We start from the raw sequence: 27,534 nt of genomic DNA on the forward strand, positions 1-27,534 counted from the left end.
GATTTTCAGATGTAGCAATGTTACATCCCTTCCTTCTCGCTCTGCTCAGTGATACAGTTTATTTTGCCAACTTTATGTGTATTTCCATTGTATTTTTCATTATAAGAATTGTTAGCTTAGGGAGGGTTTTGCCACTTGCCATTTTACCTTTGCCGCGTGAACTTGCGTTGCTGAGGATCGATGCTGAGGACTTTGTCTTGAGAGACTTTACCGAGAGAGACTGGTCCTGACACTTAGTTAGAATAGGTAACTATGAGAAATGATTTATTCTGATTTTACTTTGACTAATTTTAGATAAAGCAATATAATTTTAAACATGGTGTTGAATATTCTTTCTTGTCAATTATTGTGTACATTTTGATCATTGTTGTATAGATTGTATAGAGTATGTTTAAGGATAACCACTATAATCAGGTCCTATCGTCCTAGATATAGATGTAGGGTTTTCTTCCCACAGGTCTTATGCTGGTAGAGTATTTGAGCGTATGTTAGTGAAATGGGCCCTAGCGTATGATGAATGTATGTGCGTGTAACTGTGAAATTACTCTATCCGTGGAAGTGGGTTTATTTTAGGTACCCTGATCTCTATCAATTTCTCTGGTAGCAGAGGATGGTTATAGATGGTTGTCTTGATCTTGATAAGATAAGATTGCTTGTATATTGGCTTATTGATTATTGATTTATTTTTGATGATATTGGTATATGTACTAATACTATATGTTGGAGTCGTCATGTTGAGTTATATGTAGTGCTTCTGGAATTTGGAAGCTGTTGTAGCAGTTCCGTAGTAGGGCAGAGGGAAGTATATGCTGCTCTCGGGAAAGACGGGATTGTAAGGAATTACGTGTGACAATTGAAGTTGCGCGTTCACATTGTCTGGGTTCGGAATCAGTGACATCGTCGTATGTTACTATTGGATATTTCTGGTATATAAGGAGTGTGTATCGTAGTGAAGGTTATCTGTGAAACTCTGGTCTTAAGTCCCAGGGATCCGTAAGGATTGCCGTTAAAGCTTATTGCGGGAGGAGTAATAGGTATTATCTGAGCTTGTTTGAGGAACTGGGCAGAGGTAAGCTGCTTAGTTGTTGTGAGTTATAATTCTGTAATAGGACAGATTGTGCGCTGTTCTCGAGAAGCAGGATTCTGTGTGCATGTACTATATTTTTCTTGTATGAATGTGTGTGAATGCATATACATTTATTAATTGTAAGACTCTTTGGATACGTTCTAGAGGAAACAGTTATGAGATGTATGTAAGTTTGTTGATTCTTGAGAAATAGACTCTTTTTTACTATCCTGTGGTTAGCGAAGCAGACAATGGAGATGTTTTTATGTTGTAACTAATAGATTTTGTAGAAATTTTTGACACGAAGTCTACTAAGAGTTTTTTGTAAAGGAGGGGTAGACGAGTGACAGAGACAGGAGACAGAGACTGCAGCGACTGTTGACGTCAGAAGGTCCGCGCTCTGATTGGATAGTGAATCAGAATAGGGTTCGCGCTAGGATTGGTGCGTTAGTGTGAGTCGCGCAGGGATTGGAAGAGCTGTTTAGTGACGTAGACGCTCCAGGATTGGTGCGTTAGTGTGAGTCGCGCTGCTATTGGTTGAGAAACCTCGTATTGTATATTTATAATACGGAAAGAGTAGAGTTTTAGTAAGCGCTAAAATGTATTATCAAGAGGAGAAAAAGAAAAAAACGTTCTTTGGGAAAGTTAAAAAGTGGTTTACCAAGGATAAAGAGGTTAAAACGAGAGAGGGTGAGTTGCTACCTCCAGCGAAAACACCTGCATCCTTCATGGTTGCGAAATATGGATTACATACCTGTATATGGTTGCAGAATTGGGTTAGGTATACTAAAGAAGATGGTGTTTTAGCATTTCCAGAACATGGTTCATTTAATTTGGCCGTGTTGAGAAATTTACGGGAAAAGATGTTATGCTTAGACCCGAAGCCAAGACCTACACAGTTCGAGGCTTTAGTGGAATGGGAAGAGGAAGTTCATGACCGAGAAAAGCAAAGATCTGGAGGGTATTACAGATACATGTTTGGGAGGAGACATGATCGTGAAACACATCATGATCGGATGAAAAGATGGCGAGATGCTAGTATGACAGAGGGATTATATCCAATGAGAACAGTTGAAGTTTCTGCTCCTTCTGTAGAAAGGGTTCCTGAGTCAGATATGAGAAGATATGGAGAGTATGAAGATGAGGTCTTAAATGACATGATTTACAAGAGACCACCTCCATATAGACCAGAACCAGATGAGAGTACACCAGTTGTTTCTCCGATAAGAGATACAGTTGAGAAAGAAAAAATGACACCTGAATCAAGAAGTAATAGTTCTTTCAGGGAGAGAGAAAATCGAAGTAGTGAGGAAAATGCCAGAAAATTAGCAAAACCGACAACAGAACTTACTGAGAAAATTAGGGAGTTAACGAAGAATCTGGAAGCTGTTACGGTGCCTGTAACAATAGGTCCAGTTATGCCTGTGTTTGACAAACAGAGAGCAGGTGAGAATGGACTAGTGATTCCATATGTTGGGAATAACCTGACAAATTCAGTTGGTCCTTCAGGAGATTCAGCCAAAAAAGCAGAAAGAAGTGACCTGAGACAAACAAGACATGATACATGTAGTGAACTATTGGATGTTAGTGAACCTAGTTGTTCAGGGATGCCAATTTTAGAACCGCAGAAAAAGGTGGTTCCAGTGAGAAAAACTGCTGAAATAACGGTTGATGATTTGAATGATTGGATGAAGGTTCTTCAGAAAAAGGATAAGGATTCACAAGTTATTGATGTGGTTAAGTTACGTATAGAATTAGAAGAGCTTGTGACGGGAACAGTTCGAACAGAAATTCTGAAGAGTCATCATGATGGTGAATTAATGTTTATGTGCAAAAGCATAACATGGAGAGCAAGAAATACACATGATAGACTAAGAGCGATAGCAAATGAGCAAGGAGTTGACATTGATAAAGTAAAGGTTTTGCAGAAAACTTACAGGATGGATTTCACAGAAAAAGACATTGAAAATTTGAATACTTCTGGTAGAACAGGACAGATTAAAGAAATGGTGGCATTATTACGAAGATGGGGTGATGTAGAAAAGTGGAAGGATAGGTGGTATAAGAAAAGAGAGGAATCTGAAGATAGAACAACTCATTCGGCATTTCCAGTGAGAGAAAAGGAGAAACCAGTGGAGAATTATCCCATGAGAGAAATACCTGGAGGAGGATATGTACATGTTCCATGGACTAGACAGGATATTTTATCATTTACGAATGATTTCCCTCGATTGAGAGAAAAGCCCGTCGAGTGGTATAGGCAGGTAGATAGGTTTGTGAAATTGTCAAAAGTGTTGTGGGTAGACCTGAATAGTCTGTTTGATATAATTGTTCCAGCAGACTTGTGGACTGAGTGTAAAATAGTTGTGAGTTGGCCTACTGAGGAATATCCAAGAGATCCAAGAACAGGGGCACCAGATCCAGAAGTGATGAGGAAGTATGATCAGGTGATGGTATACCTGAAGAGTAAAGTTCCTCCAAATGAGACAGACTGGGTTAAGATAGATCGAACACAACAGGAAGCAAAAGAATCAGTTCATGCTTTTTACGAGAGGTTGATACTGGCTTTTAAACAATTCAGCGGAGATGAACACCTGGGTGACAAGGATTTGAGTCATTTTGTATACAGATTTGTATATGGCCTAAGACCTGAAATTGGTGAGAGAATTCGTGAGCACACGGTGGATTGGCAGAGTAAAAAAGTAGATGAGATTCTGAGACATGCAAAATACTTCAGTGATGAAATTGAAGCAAAACAAAGAAAGCTGAAAGAGAAGGCAATGTGGGCACAGGTGAAAGTTGCAGAAAGACAGGAAGCACAGTTAGTGGAACAGGCGAATAATCCAGGAAATAATGCAGGAAATAGACCCAGATATGCAGGAAAGGGGAAAGGAAGTCTTGAGGAAGCGAAAAAAAAGTTCCCGTGTCACAACTGTGGCCAGCTGGGACATTGGAGATCTGAATGTCCTAATCCACCATTAGTGAATAATGAGGGTAAATCCTTAAATCAACAGGTGCAGAATGAAGGGAATAACCAGCAGCAACAGCAACAGAAAGTTGTGAGACAACAGAGTCAGGAGCCAAAACCGCCCTTGCCGCAGAATAGAGGGGTACAAAAGTACAATCAGGACTCGGGATTCTTCAATGATGAGCAGGTAAACAAACCAAGACGTTCTAACAAAGTACAACAGTACTTGTTAAAGAGTGAAGGGAGTGAGTCTGAGGGCGATTATTGACGGTGCCGAAGAGAGGAGGAAGAGTGCATACTTGGTGCAACTCTAGAAATAGACCAGGCAGGACCATTTGTGGATGGGAAAATAAATGAGGAGAGTGTTACTTTTTTGGTAGACACAGGTGCGACAAGATCAACTGTCAGGTCAACAGATGTTAGAAATCTTCCTCTCTCGGATGAAGCAATCCAAGTAGTTGGTGTAGCTAATACACAAATCAGAACACGTCTTACTGAACCAGTAAGAGTACGAATAGGGAAATTTTCAGACATGCACAGATTTATTGTCTGTGACACGAGTCCAGTGAACCTGTTAGGTAGGGACTTATTGTGTAAAATGAACTGCACAATTTTTTGTACACCAGATGGAATAGCTTTTGAGACACCAGATGATGATGTTTTGTACCGAATGACTCTAGAAAATAGAGAAAATGAGTTAATTGGTGCATTTGCTGTGTTTAATCCGGAGGATTTGCCTCAAGAGCTGAGAGACACAGTGAAAAGAGCAGTTTGGGATTTTACAGGAGAGGATGTGGGATTGATGAATAATGTGGATCCAGTGAAAATTGCAGTGAAAGAGGGAATTACATATCCTAACATTCCTCAGTACAAAATGACACCAGAAATAATTGAAGGGATAACTCCTATAATTGAGAAAATGATTCAGCAAGGAGTTCTGAGAGAACTACTGAGTAGTCCGTGTAATTCACCGATAATGGGACTGAAAAAGCCCAATGGCAAATTTAGGATTGTACAGGATCTGAGAAAAGTTAATCAAATTGTGGTGGCATGTTGTCCTATTGTGCCAAATCCATCAGTGATTCTGTATCAAATTCCACATGATGCTGAGTGGTATACAGTGATTGATTTGTGTCATGCGTTCTTTTCAATTCCATTGCATCATGACAGCCAGCCGATTTTTGCATTTAGGTTTGGCCAGCGTATTTTAGCATGGTGTCGAATCCCACAGGGGTATACAGAGAGTCCTTCGATATTCAATCAGTTATTGAAGAAATCATTGGAGAGTTTGATTATGCCCGAAAACTCAGTGTTAGTGCAGTACATTGATGACCTACTGGTGGCATCAAAAACACGTGAAGCTTGTGAAGTAGATACCATAGCTTTACTGAATCATCTGGCAGATGGAGGGTTAAAGGTATCTCCAGCCAAATTGCAGTTTTGCAAGAAAGAGGTTCATTATCTTGGACACAATATTGAAAAGGGTCTGAGAAAAGTGACTACTGACAGGATCAGAATAATCAGAGAAATGAAAGCTCCAAAAACCCAGAGAGAAGTGAGAATGTTCCTGGGTATGGTGGGATATTGTCGTCAGTGGATAATTAATTTTTCCCTGATAGCAAAGCCACTGATTAAATTGACAAAAAGTGAAATGACAGATCCATTGAATCTGGATGAAGAACAATTGGCAGCATTTGAAGAGCTCAAAAGTAAAATGTGTGAGGCTCCAGCTTTGGGTATGCCTGACTATGAAAAAGAGTTTGAGTTGTACTGCAGTGAGAGAAATGGATGTGCACTTTCAGTGTTAATCCAGAAACATGGACAATTGAGAAGGCCTATTGCATACTTCTCATCGACACTTGACCCTGTAGCTGTGGGTTTACCAGGTTGTCTAAAATCTGTGGCTGCAACATGCAGAAGCTTGGAACAGAGTGAGGGGATCATAATGGGATATCCTGTAAGGGTATTCGTACCTCACAATGTGGCAATTCTTTTGACAAGAAGCAGAACTCAGCATATGTCACATAGTCGGCTGACTAAGTACGAAAAAGTGATTCTGGGAGCTTCAAATGTGACTCTTGAGAGATGTGTGAATGTGAATCCAGCAACACTCTTGCCGGATATTGAAAATGTGGGTATAAAGATGGAAGATGATCATGATTGTTTGGATGTGCTTGAGTACTGTACAAAACCGAGACCAGACATAAGGGATATTCCCTTACCTGAGAATGACCATGTGTTGTTTGTGGATGGATCATGCCTGAGGAATGATGATGGTGTGCTATGTGCAGCATATGCAGTGTGCAAAGTTTCAGAGGTCATGGAAGCATCACCATTGAAAGGAGTGAAATCTGCGCAAGTTGCTGAATTAGTGGCATTGACAAAAGCTTGTGAGATTGGGAAAGATTTGAGAACAACCGTGTTGACTGATAGTCAGTATGGATTTGGAGTGGTGCATGACTTTGGCCAGTTGTGGCTGCAAAGAGGTTTCTTGACATCGGGTGGAACTCCGATAAAGAATGCTGAATTGATTGGAAAATTGCTTGAGGCGATACAGCTGCCTGAGGAGTTAGCTGTTGTAAAATGTGCTGCCCATGGTCCAGGGGATGATTTTATCACGGTTGGAAACCGTTACGCCAACGATGTGGCGCAGTATTGTGCTAAGACAAATCAGTCAATTAATCGGGACAGAATGGAGGAAATGTCTTTTCTTTCTGTGATGTTTACTAATGTCCTAGAAACGTGGGATGAAGTAAAGCAGTTACAAGATGAGGCAGGAGAAGAAGAGAAACAAGATTGGGTTAAAGCAGGATGTGCTCCAAGAGAAACAGACCATGTATGGGTCTACAGAGATGGCAGACCAGTGATGCCTAACTCTATCTTGTCGTCAATGGCAAGGATGTATCATGGCCAGGGACATCTGGGGAGGGATGCGATGGTGAGGTCGTTCAAGCAGACCTGGTACAATGCAAAGTTCAGGACAATTGCAGAGAGCATCTGTCAAAGGTGTTTAATTTGTCAGCAATTTAACACTGGGAAAAAGACAGTGGTGAGTCTGGGAACAATAGGCAGAGAAGGAGGTCCTTTTACAAGAATGCAGATTGATTTCATTGAAATGCCCCAAGTGAACAGACTGAGATATGTTTTGGTGGTAGTCTGTTTGTTTTCAAGGTGGGTGGAAGCTTACCCGACTAGAAGAAATGATGGATTAACAGTAGCGAAGTTACTGTTAAGGGAGTTGATTCCTAGGTACGGGTTTCCAGTTACAGTTGAGTCTGACAGAGGTAGGCACTTTCAAAATGAACTCATAGGTTTAATTTGTGAAGCATTGAAAATACAGCAGAAGCTACATTGTGCATACCGACCAGAGGCTTCTGGTGTGGTTGAGCAGATCAATGGCACAATCAAGAATAGAATCGGAAAGATGTGTTTAGCCACTGGCATGAAATGGCCAGATGTGTTACCTCTAGTTCTGATGACTATGAGATCTACTCCAGATAGAACTACTGGTTTGAGCCCGCATGAAATAATCATGGGACGTGCTATGCGCCATGCATTCGTGCCTGTCAATAAGTTGGTGTCAATAACTGATGACATGGTTTTGGATTACTGTAAAGGCCTGGCTGACGCAGTTCATTCTGTGTTTCACCAGGTTGGAGAAGAAGCTACCACACTTGAGAAGAAGCAAGCCCATGATCTGAGTCCAGGAGATTGGGTGAGGATAAAAGTTCACAGGAGAAGAAATTGCTTGATTCCAAGGTGGGGAAGGCCAAGACAAGTTATTCTGACTACGACGACTGCAGTAAAGTGTGCTGGAGTGAAGCACTGGGTACATGCAAGTCATACTCTGAGAGTTCCAAATCCAAAAGAAGGGACTGGTGAAGAGTATTTTGAAGAGTCAGATTCCAGTGATGGTGAAGATACTGAAGATACGGAATCAGTGAGAAAAGAAGCACAGAGAGCTTCAAGAGAATCACTGCGAGTATCAGAGAAAAGATCAGATTCTGTTGTAGAGCCTGAAGTTTCAAGTAGCAGTGGAGGGAAAAGAAAAGAAAAAAGAAATCACACAGAGATTACTCCTGAATCAGAAGAGGAGGAGATTGAAGAACCACTTGAGATTATTCTTGAAGAAACAGGGTCAGAAGAAGATAGAGAGGGACAGATTGCGGAAGACCCCCGAGGAGGTGTAGGGAATATTGATGAGGAGCTAGGTGAAGGGACAAGTAGACAGCAAGAAGATTGCGTGTCGGAGACCCGAGGAGGGACAGAAGTAGGGAAGTCTCAAACAGTGGTGAAGAAATCTGTGGAGAAGAAAAAAACTGCTGGGAAACGGAAACAAGAGGCACTTGAAACAGATGATGAAGAACAAACAGAGGGTCGAGTTCTGAGAAAAAGAACTTCGATTGGAGAAAAGAGTGTTAAAGAATTAAGGCCGAAAAAGGTTGTGAAAGGAGATCGTTGGCCTAACAACCGAGTTAAAAGAGTGAGATACAGAGTAATAAGAGCAAATTCATCGAAAGCTGAACAAGTAAATGAAATATCAAGTCAAACTTCAAAGGCTGAAGAAGAAGAATCAAAGAAATCAAAAGAACCAGTAGAAATAAGAAGAGTTAAAAGACCCAACCAAAAGTACAGATCACCGGAATGGTCTTATGTGACACTGTCTGAAGAAGGAAAAGAAGAAACAGTGACTCGAGATAATCCGGAAGTGGTCTTGAGAAAAGTGGTTGAGGAAGATACTGGTGAAATTCTGAAGGTACTCTTGACTGACATTGGAGAAGAGTCGAGTACTGAGGATTCCGACGTTGGAGATCTGATACAATTTGATGTTGAAGAAATTGAAGTGAAGAATGACAAATATCCAAACTGAATGAAAGAAGGATTCACTTGGATCAAGTGAACGAGGAGATCATTTGGATAAACTGAAAGCTGAAGAATTGAAGAAGTTCAAATAGTAGTGGAGTAGTAGAGGCTAAACTAAAATGGCTAACATAGAAGATAATAGAAATAGATGTGCCTTCTTTAAGAGGTGGTGTAGAATGTGCTGCTGTTGTACTGGATTATTAATGCTTCTATGGGGTGTTTTAGTTTTATTAGTTACTTTTAGAGTAGAATTTGGAATGAATATAGAGAATGTGACAAATGTAGAGAAGAATTCACAAAAAGAAATTCCAATTAGAAGTAGTAGTTACATACACAAAGATAGGTCAATTAATAATTTTTCTAGTAATGTTTTTTCTAAACTGTTATATGAATATGTGAAGACAATGGAAGTAAGGGATTGCTACGTCTGCATGCAATTACCTGCATCTGTTTCAGAGGGTGTTACTTATCATCATTTACCAGCTACATATGGTATTTCCTGTAGTATTTTAAGTAGTGTTTTTTATTTGTTAGGGAAAATAGATTATAAAATGTCTAACAGAGATAGTATTTTTGGGCACTTGCCAATGAACAAAGAGCTGAATCCAGCTAAAGAAGCTAACACTTTTGGTGAGATTTTTATTGAAGAAAAAGGATTAACATTAGATTACATTTTTAAGAATAATTTAACTTGCAGTTTGAAAGAAGAGGAGAGAGCTTTCCTGGATATGGTAGAAGAAAGGAGAGTGAGCATGCATGAGAAAGGGGGAAAATATGAAGAGAGTGAAACAATTTGGGACATTGAGATGGGAGAAAAATTGAAGAATGGGGCTAGTCCAACTTTAGCTCTAGATGCACCGCAGAAGGGTAAACTATGCATTACCAGAAGGAAATCCCAATATGATACATATTTTGTGGGAACTAGTGAGTGCCATGATACATACTTCATTGCGACAGGTTGGGGTTTCAGAGGTGGAGAAGATACGATTTTTCCAGGAGTGTACTATGTTTGTGGGAACAAGGCTTATTACAAGTTGCCGGACCATTGGTATGGCACATGTTATGTGGGCCTGGTTTTTCCTAAGATTTTTCATACAGATAAAATAAGAGATGTAGAAGATATTAACTTATTAACACGTTTTAAGAGAGAAACTTGGTCTGAAATTGTGGGTGATATTTTTGGGGTTTTGATTCCAGCAGTGGGAATTTCTTTAAATGCTTATGGAATTCGGAAACTGTCTACAGTGGTTGATCGCTTATCGACAAATACCGCAGGAGGGTTTCTTTTGGTGAATACGGAATTAAGTGCCGTACGTGCCATGTCAATGCAAAATCGACTTGCCCTTGATATTCTATTGGCCAAGGAGGGTGGAGTCTGTGGAATATTGAAAGTTCAACATTGTTGCACTTACATTCCTGACGAAAGTAAAGACCTGAAGGTCTATATCAAAAATATTACTGATTTACATGAAGAATTAGTACCACTTGAAGCTGGGAGTTTGTGGACTAAAATAGCTAATAAAATGATAGCTGTTAAAGATTTTATTGCAAAAATAGGTAGTACTATTATAGGTAGAATATTGTTTCCCTTGTCTTGTATAATTGTGGCTTTGTTAATAATAAGATTGGTGTGTTTGTGTTGTAAAAACAGGGGAGGGAGAAAGAAATTGAATAAGGAAAAGAAAAATAAGAAGTTGAAAAGAGAACCTCAAGAAATTGAACTAGAAGAATTGAGGGAGAGTGTTTATTTAGAGACAAAGAGAGATGATGAAAGAGTGACTAGTGTTTAATGTTGTGTAAGGGGAAAAGACATTTCTGATTTTTCCTAAAATGGGACTAAATTTTCACTAATTTTTTTTTTGGGTTTATTTGGTGATAAAATCACCAAAGGGGGGATTGCTGGAGCAGAGTTTTCTTTTAGAAAATTCTAGGGCTTTTGAAGCTCTGGCATGTCTATGCGTTTTATTAATTTATTAATAATTAACAATTAACTATTTGTCTTTGTGCAAGTGTGTTTTATTAATCAACCCGTTTGTCTTAACATAAGAGAAAGTTACACGAGGGTTAGCTTATTTGTGCTGTTTCTGTCCTAATAATAACGTGCAAGTTTTCATGTTTAAACGTTGCTGTGTGCTATTTATTTTGAGCACAAAACGCTGTCTGAATTAATGCTTTTTATGTCGCAAAGCTAGATAAATACATACACATAAGGGTATTAGTGGGGTTAACACTGTTTAATCATTATGCTGTAGTAACGTTTATTTTGTCTCTTTAATTAAGATGGTCTATTGTGGCCTATGAAGGCCTTAGCCGAGCTGACAGTATTTCGAAGCCTGGCTGTGGCATATTCTGTGATGTGGCAAGAGAGACCCCTGCTGGAAAAAGGTCGAAGACAACTGACCGTGGTCCTTGTTGTATTCTTCCATGAGGACATCAGCAGTTTGGAGGATCTCCAAAAGAAATGGAACGTCCTTGGCAAACAAAGGAGCTTCAGAAATGAACAATGAACTGTGGCCTGGCTGCCGAGGGAAGTTGTACAAGTTGGATACTTTGATAGTTTCTTGGTTCCTGTTCTGTAGTTCACGTCTTGTGACTTTTCCTGAGCGAAGATTTTCAGATGTAGCAATGTTACATCCCTTCCTTCTCGCTCTGCTCAGTGATACAGTTTATTTTGCCAACTTTATGTGTGTTTCCATTGTATTTTTCATTATAAGAATTGTTAGCTTAGGGAGGGTTTTGCCACTTGCCATTTTACCTTTGCCGCGTGAACTTGCGTTGCTGAGGATCGATGCTGAGGACTTGGTCTTGAGAGACTTTACCGAGAGAGACTGGTCCTGACCCGTTCTGACACTTAGTTAGAATAGGTAACTATGAGAAATGATTTATTCTGATTTTACTTTGACTAATTTTAGATAAAGCAATATAATTTTAAACATGGTGTTGAATATTCTTTCTTGTCAATTATTGTGTACATTTTGATCATTGTTGTATAGATTGTATAGAGTATGTTTAAGGATAACCACTATAATCAGGTCCTATCGTCCTAGATATAGATGTAGGGTTTTCTTCCCACAGGTCTTATGCTGGTAGAGTATTTGAGCGTATGTTAGTGAAATGGGCCCTAGCGTATGATGAATGTATGTGCGTGTAACTGTGAAATTACTCTATCCGTGGAAGTGGGTTTATTTTAGGTACCCTGATCTCTATCACCGCTTTATCATTCAAGACTCTAACCAAACCAGACAAAACACAGATCACTCCAGCAACTGCGTAAATGGCAGAGTTATCTTACCATTATAATTAACCCCTCAAAATTGCTGGGCACACGAAGACCTGTGCTGCATATGCCTTAACCCCATAAGTATGTCTCTTCTTATTGCACATTTCTTTGTGGCAAATTTTTAAAAAATCAATGCTTGGGTGGACTGGCAGACTCTGCTTATCATGACTCCGCCCCACATGGCCATCTCCTTTTCGCCGCCACACCCTGACCTGCAATTAATTGGTTCCAGAAAAGGGTTGCCACATGGCCTTTTTTTATATCGGAATGATGTGTATTTTAACGTCCATACCAGTACAAAAATGTTTTAAATCATCTAAAATCGTCATTTTCCCCCTTATCAGTAAATACTATAAATAGCAAATGTTAGAATAAAACACTTTAACATGTGTTCTACAGCTGTCTTAATGACCATGACTTATAAGTAAAGTAAACAAAGACAGAAAGGCCATGTTAAATATAAATACAGACGATCTCATATTAAGTTCCATTGGAGTATCACATCTGGACCTTTACAGAATCTTAAAACGTGAACAGATGGCTGGTATTTTTTTGGGGGAAAGGTGGTAAACCTGGTCCTTTTTTCCCAATTGTCCTAAAACATTTCTTCTTACCGTGCATGCATTTCAGTCGCATTGTATCGATATGTCTCGTAAGTTCCCCATCTTCCTTAAAATGACATTAACATATACATGCCAGCCCTCCTGATTCAGGCGGGAGATTACTGATTTCAAGGCTTGTCTCCCACCGTCTCCATTCAAAAACCTGTTTCCTAGGCGGGCTTAAGATAGCAAGTGCTGGTGTTGTGTGACTCGGATTATGCACTACCAGCAGTGCTTAATAAGTAAACTAATAAGTGCTAGTGCCCTGACCAGGAGGCCACAGCAGCTTGCACCACCTATCGCCCCGTCATCACTGCCAAAACAACTGGTAGCCCTCTCTCTTGCCTGCAAGTGCGACAGTTCAGATTATTCCAGGTCCCAAAAGCTAAAGGAATGGCCGGGGAAGCAGGTATTATTAATTTTGAATGTATATTCTATTCAAAAACAACTGTTGTTCTGCTAATCTCTGAATTAGATGAGCAGCGCCACCACGTGGTAGACTGTCCTAAGTGTGGTGCTGTCAATTAAGTGCCGGGGCTGAGCACCAGAAACTACTGGCTCAAATTAAGCACCGACTGCCGGAAAACCTGCTCCTGCAAGCAAGTGCACAACATTTTTGTCACACTTTCTCTGCCTGCCATAGCGATTTTTCTCTGCTCCTGAGAGGTAAGGAAAAAACTTATATTTGAATTTCTGATTTCCGATCTTACAGCAGTAGCTCACATGCAAGTCCCATACACGCCGATAGACACATTGCAGGACATAATAGAAGTAAATAGGAGAAATACATTGTGCCGATTATTTTCTTTTTTTTAATCTCCCACTTTCCTCTTCCAAAATGTTTGCATGTATGTTAACATTGTTTTTAATTAACGCACCTGCGTAGGATGACTAAAGACAACAAATGCTGGTTGGAGAGCTGTCCTCTGACTGGGCCATGATGAGAGCATCGCAACGAGTCCTGTTTTGTAAGGGAAGCTCCTCACATGATAAAACCGGCCCCACTTCAGGCCTTCTGCTCAAGCCATGTCCTCAGGTAGGTACATCTGAAGTTTAGTTTCCCCGCTTCCTGCTCTGACTCCTCCCTCGGCTCCGCCCCCGCCGCGTTCTTTTGATGGGCACGCGCATTCCGGACCGCCTCCGACAAGATGGCCGCCGCTGGGGGGGAAAGGTTACTGCACCGGGGCGAAGCTATTGAGGATGTGACAGGGGGCGGAGCTCACAGACAGTAGTCCATCTTCTGTGTTGTCGACCCCCGGAAGTGAAACCCTTGTGGACCGAAATCAGTTTAGCATCAGTAGGGCAGGATTTGGGCTGTTCCCTTATTTACAACGGAGTCGCAATGGAGCTTGGAGAGATGTTGTACAACAAAAGCGAGTACATCGAGACGGTGAGTAGGTGGTGGGTGTGGCAGGGGTCAATGTACCCCTTGCAGGATACTGAGACTCATCCCTCATGCAAAGTCTGCGACTCATACCCCTAGAACGTTACTGCGAAGCTCCATCCTGGATGCCACTACAACAACCCTCCGGCATAGAGCGTATGCTTACTTTACAGCAGTGCATTTCTTCTCCTCACCTTCTGTATGCCGGTGCAACAGAGTACTGGTTTATTGGTATTGCTCCAACAGATGTGTTAACATTTTAAGAGAGGAAATTGGGAGATAAAAAAAAAAATCGCGAGTCTATTTCCCCCATTGATTTCTATGAAGCAGAGGCAATTTCAGGAGGGAGACAGCCAGATATTGAGCTAAAAAACGGTGATGGATTAAAACCATGATCTCTTGACTTGGTAAGAGTATTCTGCATCATTCAGAAACTCTGTCCATCACCACCCCCTTTTTCCCAAATCGATTTTATCCACACTCAGTGTGGGAGGGTATGCTCAGACGTGAGTCCCTTGCTCATTGCACCATCAGGATTCAGGCAAGCCGGGCCGACGAAGGCTGTGATGCCAGAAACCGGTCCCCGGAAGCTTGTTTCCTTCCCAGTATAAGAATTGGCTTGGTAGTTTGGTTTGCCCTGTTCCCATCATGCACTGGGACAGGTACAGACTAATTTGCATGTAGCCTGGTTCTGAGCTGGGGTGGTGCAGTGAGCTAAAAAACGGTGATGGATTAAAACCATGATCTCTTGACTTGGTAAGAGTATTCTGCATCATTCAGAAACTCTGTCCATCACCACCCCCTTTTTCCCAAATAGACAGCCAGATATTGACATTTTGTCCTTCCAAAATCAAGAGTCTCCCTCCTGGTCTATTGGCATGTATGCTCCACAATCAACTATATTTGCAGATATTGCCGTGTCGCCCCCACCCTGCTTCTCGAGCTCAGTTTCTTACTCTCTGTGCACTCATTTGTTTTTCTTCTTCTAAAATATGTTCTCGTATAGCCATGGTGGTAAGAAGGCCCATGGACTGTCCCCTGTTCTGTGCACCGTGCATTGCTTTATGCAATTATGTAGTGTTTTTATAAGGCCTTGGGAATATTACATATACAACAGATTTGCCCAAAAGTGCATGATCTTTCTCGGATTCCGGAGCTATAAGCTGTGTGGGTCCCTATGGGTCTCAGTCCAAACAGCAATTAAAAACTGACATTGAAACAGATCCCTATCGTTCTCAATGTTCATGTTCTTAACGGTACAGGCAAAAACATTGTTTGATTTCTGAACAATGACTGTAAAAAACGTTAACATAATTCAGGTCAGCGGTGTTGTTTACATCTCGCTTGTATTTCTCAATCTTGCATTCCCTGAGAGTGTTTTATTTCCCCAGGATTTTGTGTTTCTTTAGTTGTTTTAGCCTTGCAGCATATTACCCTTGTATAGTGCGTAGTAAGAAATTAGTTGTCTCTAAGTGTTGAAGGGGAGTTTTTACTAATCAGAATTAATGCTTAATTTAAATGTGGTTTAGTTAGTATGGTGAGGATGTCTAAACTGACGTTGCCTAACTGCGGAGCAGCCTATTGCAATCTGGCTATCAATAGTGCAAGCTCTATTGTAGGGCTTCTGTATAGACCCCCTGGCCCGGCGAGAGCCTTCCTTGATGACCTTGCTGAGACAGTGCCCCCCCTATACTATCCGCTACCCCAACTTTATTTTGGTGGGGGATCTGAATCTTCATTTGGAAGATAAAGAGAATAGAGATACCAAGGAGCTGATTCAACGGTTCAGGCAATGGGTCTTACACACTTAGTCGACACCCCTACACACAATAAAGTTCACACGTTGGACAATATTTTTACCAACAGTGCTCAGGTAGAAGCCTTGCTGCCTGTGCCTATAGTGTGGTCTGACCATTGTGTCCTTCCTTTTAGGTTCGCTACCACCAGAAAGGCTACCTGTAATTCTGGAAAACGTTCCGCACCCCTAATGGTTCGGAAATGGGGAGCTTTAAGCACTGATGCCTTTGGGGTTAAGCTGGCCTTAAGTATCCCAGCTCTAGAGCCTGAAGTCCAGACGGTAGAGGGGCAAGTCTGTCTTTGGATTAAGGAGGCAGTGGACTCCATAATACCCCTGAAACCTGGTAAAAGTACTCGCATCACTCCTTCCATGGAATGGTTCTCTGAGGAACTGGCTCTCCTAAAATCTGATTGTAAGCGCCTTGAAAGCCGATGGAGGGGGAACTATCTAAATGAAAGGGTGGTATCCTTAGCTGCTCTCAAGTTGTATCACCAATAAATTAGGAGAGTATGGAGGGAGTTTTATACTGAGTACATTGAAGCAGCAAAAAATTCCACTAAGAATATTTTTTACGTAGTGAAACAACTGTCCTCTTTAGATCGTGTGACCGCCACTATGCCTGCCTCTACTGATCATTGCAATAAGGTTGCAGATTTTTTCATGGGCAAGATTGATAAAATATACGCCACCTTCCCCGAAAGCAGCAGGAATTATATCTCGGCTACAGTCACAGTTGATTTGAGAAGTGAGGACAGCTTTATTTTTCATCCGCCTGTAGTAAGCGATGTTCTTAAACTCATGGAAGCAGTTAAATCTGGGTCGCCCTTGGATCCGATTTTTCCCCCCCCTAAATTCGTACTGCTAGGGAAAGAAGTAATTGCTCCCGTTCTCACCAAGCTTTTAAACCTGTCTTTTAGTTCGGGTCAGGTTCCTAGCAATTGGAAGCACACCATGGTGGTACCATTGCTAAAGAAACCTTCTTTAGACCCTGCTCTCCCAGAAAACCTGAGACCTATTTCCTACTACCCTATGCTGCTAAAATTGCTGAGAAACATTTAAACAGTCAACTGTCCATGTTTCTGGAAGAGAGACAGGTTCTCCATGAAACCCAGTCGGGGTTTAGGCCACGACACAGTACAGTCTTGGCCCTCCTTCTTGCCTCAGAGGCCCTGAAAACCGCAGCCGATGAGGGAAGAACTACTGCACTGATCCTTCTAGACCTGCGTGCTGCTTTTGACACGGTCTCCCACGGCCTTCTTATGGAACGGTTGGGGAGGCCGGGGTCGGTGGAGGGACATGGGAGTGGATTAAACATTTTCTGGAGAATAGATCCTTCCAGGTTCTACAACATCCTTTTAAATCCAGAGTCTGTCCTCTGTCTCAAGGGGTGCCACAGGGTTCGGCTCTCAGCCCAACCCTATTTAATATCTACATGCGCCCCTTGGCTGATATTGTGCTGAGACGTGGGGTAAAATTGGTGTCATACGCCAATGACACGCAGTTGATCGTTACCCTGGAGCAAAAGGATCTTCAACAAGAAAGGTCCTAGCTTTTGCACCCCCTTCTTACTGCCTATAGACCTGCACGCTACCTAAGGTCCTTGGGCACGGCAAAGTTGATTGTGCCTAAGTTTCGGAAGGTACGGGCTGGTGGGAGCTCTTTTGGCTTCCTTGCAGCTAAGGCCTGGAATTACCTTCCTGTTGAGTTAAGGACGTGCCCGTCCGAGACTTTGTTCCAGAAAAAACTTAAGACGTGGCTCTTCCAGCATCCCCCTGGTGGCCGGAAGTAGGCTTCCGTAGCTGTTCCTTGGGGGATCTACGCTGGAGGGCAGGTGGGGGGCTCTAGCCAGATGTCATGGTACTTTTGGTGTCCTAGCGCGGGGACACTCCTTTGGAGTAACCAGGCGCTCTATAAGCTGTATAATAATAATATTTCAGTGCCACAGTCAGCTTGTATTGACAGCTATTCATACTTTCAGAATAACAGTGCGCTTTTATTTTATGTGAGCAAGCCTTTTTCTCTCTTTGTGCTTGTGTGTTTTTCCATTTTAGTCAAATTGCCGAAAATGAAGCTGTGGTGTCTATAATGTGATATTTGTATTCCTCTGAGGAAGCAAAGCTTAGGTTTCCTGGTGATGTTCTGTGAATGTCATTCATTTTTTGTTTAAATTTTTTTAATTAACTTTTATCACTTTAGATACAATGAAGCATAGAAAAGTGTTCCAATTTTGAGTTACACGCATAGGCAGACAGAGACAATTTAGGCACTTGAGTGTACATTCGTAATTGCTATCCTTCTTAGCTGCCATTATGTGTTATCACAATCCTGGTATTGCACATGTGTTGAGGCTATCTGTGGCAGACTTATGTGTCCTTGGATGTGTCTATATGTCGATAGTTTGGTAATGGGGCTACGCCTACACATGGTTCTTGTGGGAATTTTAGCATTCCGCTCAAGTGAGTGGGCGACGGTCCCTGTCCCCTATTGATGTTATCTGAACTGTTGGTTTGTATCCTGAACTGAAAAAACTGGGTGTTGAACTGGGGTACTCATTTGGGATCAGCGGGGAGGGTGGGTGTGTGTGCAGACGGGAGGGGAGTAAGTAGGTCTTCTGTGTAGGTGTGTGGGGCTACTCTGGTGACTGGCAACTGTCAGTACGGGGGAGGAAGGGGGGGAACTTGGCTAATTCCTCTGTCGGGTTCTTGGGCTATGCCCTACGGTGTGGACTGTGAGGGGATATCTGCGGCAGGTGTGTGCTCTGGCTCGTTACATCTGCCAACGGGTTCTGTCGGGGTGGCAGATGCAGTCTAGGAATGAGGGGCCTCGGCTGGCTGTGCTTGTGTGGTTTGCTGACTGAACTGGAATAGGAGTTACGCCCATTCCATGGATATGTGGTGTTTGCGTGTTCCCTTCGCTTCCTACTCCCGGATCGCGTCTTCCTCCGCAGCGCCCCATTTTTTGACTGCTCCCACCCAAGCCTCCACCCGGGGTCCCCCCGGAGCTCGCCAGTGCATGGCTATAGCTCTCTTTGCCAAGAGTAATAGAAGGGACGTGAAGCGCACCTGTACTTTATCAGTTCTTCGTCTTCGGAACACCCCTAGCGCGCATGCCTCCTTTGTTTTAATCCCAGGGTAATTGAGGTTGCTCTGAGTGTTTCATGGATGTAGTTCCAGTATTGCTGCAATGTGGGGCATCCCCAGACCATGTGTTGGAAGTCCGCAGCAGGGGCTTGGAATCTGGGGCAGAGAAACTGTGTATCTGGGTAGTTCCTATGTATGTCATTCATTTGCTGACCAAACCACTGTATTGCCCTGTTTCATAAAATCTCAGTTTTTTCCATAATTGGCTATGCATAGCCTAACCGATGGCATGCGTTATGAAGTAGTGTCTCTAGAAGTATCTTATTTACCAGAATATTGATTGGTTTACATTTTTCCAATCAGGCTAGTGCAACTATGGTATGTCATGCCATATAATATACACTGAAAAACCCTTCAGTCTGAATCAGCAAACAGAGGAAAGAAACCAGAGATTATCTGTTAGAGCTTGTGGGGATATCCCTTTGTTAGGACGAAATCCCTCACCCACTGTAGGTGGCATGCTTCATCATTGGGATTCTCCTTGTGACGGGAAAACGTAGTCCCGCCACTGGCTATAACCCCCTCACTGAGAGGGAGGGGCTCAGGGATATTTTATTCCTAGTTTCAAGATATACTAAATCCTACAATGAGGAGAGAGATATCAGGTTGGGTAGAGGGCGCAGCGCAAAATAATATAAGCTGTGAGGATAGTGATAGTAAAACTAGCTACCAGGTATGAAAGAAATGACTTTATTAGCTCGTTCCTGGGGCCAGGATTAAAAACAGAGCACTAGCAGGGATAATTTATAACTGCAGGTAATAGACAAAGACAGGTCTACATGTTTCAGCCTATAGACCGAGAAAGGTATCAAAGCTTTCGTCAGGGCCTAAATTTGCTACTGCTATTCACAATGATTAACAAACTGTGAAGTGTATAAAGTAATAGTGAAACCAAGAAAAATAGAAATTAATACAACACCAGTGATCCTACTGATTGCATTGATGATTCACTGGTCGTACCCGATTAAAATATTTGGAGCTGGGGGTGAAGACCGGGCAAGTCTTTCACAGTGCCTGTCAGCGGCTATAAAGCAGCCCAGAATACATTCTGCTCCAGTCCTCAGCCTCTGTGGAGTGCACACAGCAATAGTCATGTGTACCAATTGTAAAAGTCGAAAGTGTGTGAAGCACATGCACGACTGCTGAAATAATGACCTATGGTAAGTTAAAGGAAATAACAGGTGATAACAGGTGAGTAGGTGTGTGTATGAGATGGAGAAGTGAGGGATGCAAGGAATATATGCAGGAGGAGTACAAATGTGCTGAAAAGGAAAGAGATGAGGTGTTAGGTACGCAGAAGGAGGGTTTCAAAAAGATATATGGAGAAAATGGCATAGTTGCCTAACACAGAGAGACTGTAGAGGAACATGTTGTGAAGGAAAGAACGGACGTGATTGAGACTTTAAAATTCACAGTCTCATATTTTCAGAATTGAAACATTTTGCGGTACAACAAAATTATTGGTAATCGTTTATTTTATATAGCTAATAAACATTGGCAGAGCCAATAGTTTCAGCTTGTTTAAGGCATTTTATATGTTCTTGTGTTATATAACTGTACTCAGTAACCGAAAGTTTACAGAGAGACACCGCACAGGTGGCACTCTGTGGAAAGCACAGAATTGTAGTTTCTACAGTTTAAGCCACCCCCTTAATGATATAGGCCACACCCTTTTCAGAGGCACCACACTTTTTTTCATCCCACTTGAAGCCCTGTGAGATTCTATTTTAATTTTTGTATAGGTTGGGCAGGTAATTTTATCACCGATTCCTGCAGTTTAGATTTCAGTTTTGGTTAACTGTGCCATGAATAACAATCTGATGCCTTTCTAGGCCTTGTCTGCTCTATATGAAGTGCAAAAAATAAAACAAAAATGAACAAAGTATTCCATCCCCTCCTGCAAACACTATGGGAACCTGTCCATTCAAAGCACTAATGCTGCACAACCATCAGCTAACCATTATAGTACCCTACCTTCATAACAGTGTTGCACCAAACTCTCCTTCATAAAGCTATGGGTCCTTCCTGCAAAATATGTGTTGGCCCTTGTGATGTTCTGGTATGCAAGTGCTCTGTCTGAGTCTGTGGTCTCACTGCCGGGTGATGTAGTGAAATGTTGAAAGTATAATGTATTAAGTGTTCCATGTAGTAATGCTAACAGTTTGGGTCTGACTGTTAGTAGAATTTCTGAGCAATCTAAGGGCGCCCGGGATTGTTTTAATATTGTGGTATGTGGGGATTTTAACACTGCTCTAAACATTAATAGTCACGATATATACCCCATTAAAGGTTGTGTGCCAACACCCTCTTTCCCCTGGACTAACTTTAGGGGGAACAAACTTGCGAAATAGGTATTGGAGAGGGATCTGATTAATATCCACAAACACCTTTCAAGCAACACACTTTTTGTGGCAACTTTTTTGTCAGGGGTTGTTCTATCATTACCGATTATATCTTTCTATCTAGACCCATTGTCAACTAGGTCTTAACATGTGATATTCTAAATCTGATGATTGATTAACATCCGCTAACTCTCGCTATTGAATTTCCCGGCGGGCAGTCGGTAGGTTGGTCCTGTGCCTCTGTGTCCTTGCCACCAATAATCGAGCTCCTCTGCTGTTTTGGAAACTTAAATGTCCACAAACATTTCTCACTATGCTTATTAAGCATAATTTGGGATTATTTTACAGCTTCCTAAGTAAAAATAAAACCATAGTAGGGGAGGCTTTCATGGACATTTGTAATCCAGTACAACTATGCTCCTCCAACCAATCTGTCAGTTGAATAACTGCAATTCCAGGTGGTTTGATGCAGCCTGCTCACAAGCAAATGTTTTTTGAGGCAAGCACTGGGATGCAACACAGGGGCTCAGAGGAAATAAAGAGGTGTAGGGTTTTTATAACAGAACCCTGTGACAAAGAAAGCGGGAGATTAGGGATTCCAATCTTACAGCATTAACTGCAGCTAGTAAGACTAAAGGGACCAGGTGTTTCTGTCTTACAGTCAACCGTATCAGGAATGATAATGTTAGTAAGTCTCCCCTTCTCTTACACATCCCCCCGATGACTGGGTTTCCCATTTCTCCAAAGTCTACTGTTCTTGCAGTTGCACGGTTTCCAATGCAGCCTGTTTCATAGGAGCTGTTTCTGTTTCCAACCTTGCGTTCGACCTAGAAGAAGTTGTTACAGCTCTCTACGATAGTCCTTAAAACAAAGCCCCGGACACTGACACAGTCCCTACTGTTTTTTAAGAGCAATTCTGACCTATGGGCACTCATTCATTAAAACTTTCATAATCCACTGAAAGTGGCATCCCATCCTCCTTCATGTGCTTGCTCTATAATTGTTCTTATTTTTAAAAAGTGTGACTGCATTGATCCACGCTGCTATCGACCAATGTCGCTCATTGATTCCTCCTCTAAAATCTTGGGGGGAGTGATCTATAACTGGATCGGAAGTTGGCCAAATTCCAACAACATCTTGAGCTTTTGCCAGCTCGTCTTCAGGAGGGACTGGGAACAGTAGAGCAGTGCCTAAATTTACATCCTACCTTGGGCAAGTATGTGTCTGCCAGACACTGCCCGCTGTACCTTGGTTTCATGGAAATGTCTAGCGCATTTTATTTTGTGAACAGGTCCGAGCTATGGTTCATGTTGCTTGACCTGGGCCTTGATGCCACCCTAGTACGTTTTTTCCATCTGAATTTATCTGCCAGAGTTAGACATGGCCAGAATGGGGAGTTTACTGAACCAGTTGGTTTATGTAGAGGGATGCAGCTGGGTGCATTGTATCACCTATTCTATTCTTTTTTTACATCAACAAATTGAATGATATTTGTTAGAGAGCGGATGGATTTGACTACTTTACGTCGATGATACTGTTTGTTTAGGCCATACACCCAAAATGTTTTCACATCTAATATTGTCCTTTTCATCATTTAGGATGCCCCTGGATGTGGGCATTAATTACCCCAAGTCTCAAGTGAGGATGTTTGGTGCCACGAGCAGCAATATGAGACTAATTCATGTTAATTCCAAAATGCTGTCAGCGCAGCAATTTCCAGGTTTCCATACTCAGGGATTTGTTTTAATCACAAAGGTTCTTGGTCTGCCAATGCAGCCACAAGATTTCTTAAATTCTCTCAGTCTGTGGGTGCCCTTTTTAATGTAGCTCCTAAGGTTGGGGGTAAACCCATTGCTCTTGAAATTTAAAGCACGTAATGTGTTCCTGTCAATCTACGGAACAGGTGTTTGGTGATCTGCACCTGCCCCAGGCCTGCAAATTGAAGAGCATCTTTTCCGCCGCAGATTGTTATCACAATATCTTGGTTGTCCACACTTTGCGTGCAACAAGGAATTGTGCCTCACATTTATTGAGGACTACATTAAACTTGCAACCCCCCCCTCCACATTTATGGCTGGTGGTTTGGAACAATCTAAATGCATTGTTTAACCAGCAAGTAATTATAGACTGCATTAAAAGTTATGAGTGGAAGAATATCATGTGGTTGTCCTACATCAAACAATGCTTCATGTCTTTGGGTAGATCCTCCCTGTTCTCTAATCCTACCAGCTTGAACGAGTCCACTAAGAGGTGGCTGAATCACACTTTTTTAGAGAACAGGCGGTCAAAGACTGATTCAGCTGAACTCAAGAAGCCCACAAAACAAGCAATTAATTGCATTACAAATTAGTGCTGCAATCGAGCCCCATCTGCAGTATACAGTTAACCACTGGGAAAAGTAACTTCCATTTCAGATAAAAGTAATAAAAATCTGAGCGCGTGTCTACACTGCCCAATATTGTGGCAGTACTTTTTAGGTCGAGCCTAGCATTGCAGCGCATGTAGGGACAGATGTGGAAGTGCCGTGGAAGCTCCGCCCATATTTTTCATTGGCTGGTGTCATCGTCCATGGTAAATGCTGGCTTCCAATGGATAATGAGGCTTCTTTGTTCCGCCTTGTTACCGCCCTGTCTCCTTTTGTGACTGCCCATCAGGACTGGATCTTTTACTTGCGGTGTTACACTGTTTCCTTCATTAAGTTGGTAAGCACTTTTTTCCCCATTCAGGTAATGGCAACAGCTTGTTTTAACCCGTTCGACGCTTGTGACGGAGCGGTTCCGTCACGTGCGTCGGTTGCGCTGTGCGCATGACGGAACCGCTCCGTCATGGCCCCGCCCGCGCACGGAATCTTCAGCGCGGCGCGGAAATCCGCGCCGCGCTGAAGGGGTTAAACTATGTCTGAGGTGATCAGCAGCATTTTCAATTACTCTATTTACACACAAATACGTGTTTGTACGCATTGAACGTTCTGAACTCGGTTGAAGCGAAGAATGTAAAACCGTCACGAGGGGCAAGTCGCTGGTTGCAGCTCCATTGATGCGAGGAGACAGAATCCAGTCACTGCCAATGTTGGTGTAATGAATGCTGGCAGTAGACCTGGTTAAACTTTTTATTCGAGTCCAGGGCAGCAGCACTGCATGCTGCAGCATATGTTTTTGAAGGAGAATATTGCCTCTAGCTGCACTTCATTCGGACTTGCATCACCAGAATAATAAATATTTATAGCTCACCTGGCATGACATTCGAACAAGTGCAGGAGCATACTTTAAACACGCCATATATAATCAGTAGTACTGTCAGGTTGACACAGATTTAGGAACTTGACAACGGTTATCTGTTTCCCCAAAAACTTTACCCTCTGAGTTTCCTCAAGGTTATAAAAAGCACTTGCCACACTCTTTCTATTCGATTTATAACAAGTTAATGGGTCCATCAAAAACAGTTCCATCCCAATTTTACTATATACAGCTTTAATGTACATGATGCAAGGGTTCTCTAACCCTTGGTCTAAGGAGAGGCAATCAGCTAATATTTCTCTCCTTAATACAGCCTCATTGTTTTTCCAGATTGAGAGCCATAGTAGGGCGGGCCTGGCCGTAATGTAGTCTTCTATAAAAGAGAACCCAAGTTCCTTATGACAAATAAAATTGCTTCATTATATCTTTTTCTGTTTATATTATGTATGTACAACAGGTTTTTTTTTATTACCTATATTGAAAACCCATAATCTTATCTTGTGCAAACCGGCCTTTGTTTTTCTTCAGACATTGCAAGATCTGTCTATTTGTGTGGCTGTGGGATCCTTTTTAAAATGTTTTGTATGTAGACAAACTATTGTGGACTTTTAATTTGAAATTAATGTCACTGTATGTTTTAACTTTGAACTTTTATGATTATTTTTGATTGAATCAAGTACCGTTGGAGTTGACAGTTTGGATCAGAGTGTTCTTTGCAAGCGCTCTTTCTCAAATTCCTGAGCCCTGGAGTGTCTTAATTATCTGAAGCCTGAAGGAATAACTAACTGTGTTTTCTTTTCCTTAGGCATCAGGAAATAAAGTCAGTAGGCAGTCTGTACTATGTGGAAGTCAGAATATCGTTCTCAATGGAAAGGTAAGGTTTTGTTTTCCTCTCTTGCTCTTTCTTTTTTTTCTTTGAACGCCTTTTAAAAAGATGGGTGTAGCCCAGTGATGTGCCATTGCATTTACACAGTTAACAGATGCTTATTACTTACGTATAATTTTTAGTGCTAACTTGTGTCTGCCTCCCATCAACATTTTACAATTTGGAGCTGGAGAGTTGAGTAGACATTGCTCACAGTCTCACTTGGTTGCAAAAAGCTATTGATTTCTGCATTCACACAACTCTTCTAGTTAATTATCCAGTTCAGCTTGATGTTCAAAATAGTGTCTTTGGTATGTGTTCACAGTATTTGAAAGATTCTGAAGTTGGATTATTGGTGCTTAACTTCCACTAGGTTGGATTCAGGGTCAAACTAGTGCCAGTTATTGCATTAGTATTGCAACAGTGACATAAATATATGGAAACTGTGACCCTGGGTGCTATTGGGACAGGGGTCTGTGAGTGTAGGATGGAGTCAGAGGCCTGGCTAAAGGAGCAACGTATCCTGCAACTGTTTTGTGACCCTTTCACTTTCATGCAATTGCGTATATACAATATGTTGTCCAACTGCACACTTAAGAACGTATACTTTGTTCACGTCCTTCGTAGCTAGCTAGATCCACGAAGGGAGACTGTGATCCTTTCTGCTCAAATATCACATTCGCTCTTGTGTAGTATCACAGTGATTATCGCCATCTAATCTTCTATAATATTTGAAAGCTTCCACTGTCCCGCAGCCAAAACGTAGCACAGGTTACCACATAGGTAACCTTCAGTAGCCACCTAAAGCTACTGGAGGCATATGGGGCCAGACCAAAAGCTGTAGAGTGCCTAATCCATGTTAAGTTAGGGATGCACATGGATTTATTTTTCATCAGTGCATCAGATCCAAAGCTCATGCTTCCGTTGTCAGCGGACACAGTCTCTCTTATTTAGCCAGTCTCATTGAAACCCTAGATCAGTGATTGAGAAGATGCACAACTCTAAAGTACTTTTAGAGGCCCAGCATATCCTCATACACCATGTTAACATTTTCTGAAACAAGAATTTGCCTTCGGAGTGTTGTAATAATTGTTTAGTACAATCTGGATTTTCTTTTTAAAATTTGTTAAAGTTTTGACCTGCAGAATGTTATCAGATAAAACAGTGCTGTTACAAAGGCTGTATGTTTTATTTGGCTACTGCAGCCAGGATCTACATACTAACTATCCAGATCCTTCCTCACAAGATATGTTGACTTTTTGGGGATGATAAATCAATCTTTTAGTAATATTTGGAATTTTTTTAGCTCTGGTTTGACACCGCAGCTCTCTGCAGACCCATAGTTACAAATTCTTTAAAACCTACATTGAGTGGGCTTTTACTCCACTAAGATGATTATCACTCTATCACATTATGCTATTGGCTATTTCAAACATCATTCTACCATATATGGAGTGCTGAAATGCACAAGGGGCATTTTACAATGAAAAATTACACTAAATCGGCACATTTTAAATTCTATACCTCGTGTGCAATAATGATCTTGGGTAAATTAAAGGAAATAACCGGTGAGTAGGTGTGTGTATGAAAGCAGTAGTTCATTTTTTTTGTATTATGTTTTTTACTTCAACCAATTAATTTTTTGTTTTTTTGTTACCCGGGACTCAAAATAACACCCACCCTGTTAGCCCTAACAATGCTTCTACAGTATTTGCCCTCTTGTAGCTCTGTATGTAACTGGTCTTTCTACTGCCTAACTTACTAGTGTTCTTTATCAGTTTCAGAAGGGTGAACTGTGTTGGTCTAAATTAAATCTTGTAAACTCAACTCGTAGATGTTTGCACGTAACTTACTGAGCCATCTTGCCTCCTGATCACGCAGATGGGATACTATGTGACACCTGCTACATATGACCTCAATATTCACATGTTGGCATCCATGTGCAGGAGGTGGTCATCTGCCATTCCATTACCCCCAATGTTTGTCCCAA

General features: G+C 41.7%; 2 protein-coding genes across 4 annotated transcripts in view; one reads left to right on the forward strand and one right to left on the reverse strand.

Annotated features, from left to right (window-relative positions):
- Nucleotides 1-13,861, reverse strand: part of PALB2 (partner and localizer of BRCA2) — a 117,758-nt gene extending 103,897 nt beyond the window's left edge. For 2 of the 3 annotated variants that reach the window (XM_085629483.1, XM_085629481.1), the window contains exon 1: nucleotides 13,658-13,861. The gene's annotated coding sequence lies outside the window, so the exon portion shown is untranslated. The remainder of the gene's footprint in view (nucleotides 1-13,657) is intronic. The other variant, XM_085629482.1, reaches the window with a different exon arrangement.
- Nucleotides 13,862-13,915: 54 nt separating this feature from the next.
- The window catches only part of DCTN5 (dynactin subunit 5), a 64,948-nt gene continuing 51,329 nt past the window's right edge, over nucleotides 13,916-27,534 (forward strand). The window contains exons 1-2 of the mRNA XM_085629484.1: nucleotides 13,916-14,169; nucleotides 25,485-25,553. Of these exons, the coding sequence (XP_085485610.1) occupies nucleotides 14,122-14,169; nucleotides 25,485-25,553 (117 nt within the window). The 5' untranslated portion in view covers nucleotides 13,916-14,121. The remainder of the gene's footprint in view (nucleotides 14,170-25,484; nucleotides 25,554-27,534) is intronic.

This window comes from Triturus cristatus, chromosome 10 (assembly GCF_964204655.1).
Source record: "Triturus cristatus chromosome 10, aTriCri1.1, whole genome shotgun sequence".
NCBI lineage: Eukaryota > Metazoa > Chordata > Amphibia > Caudata > Salamandridae > Triturus > Triturus cristatus.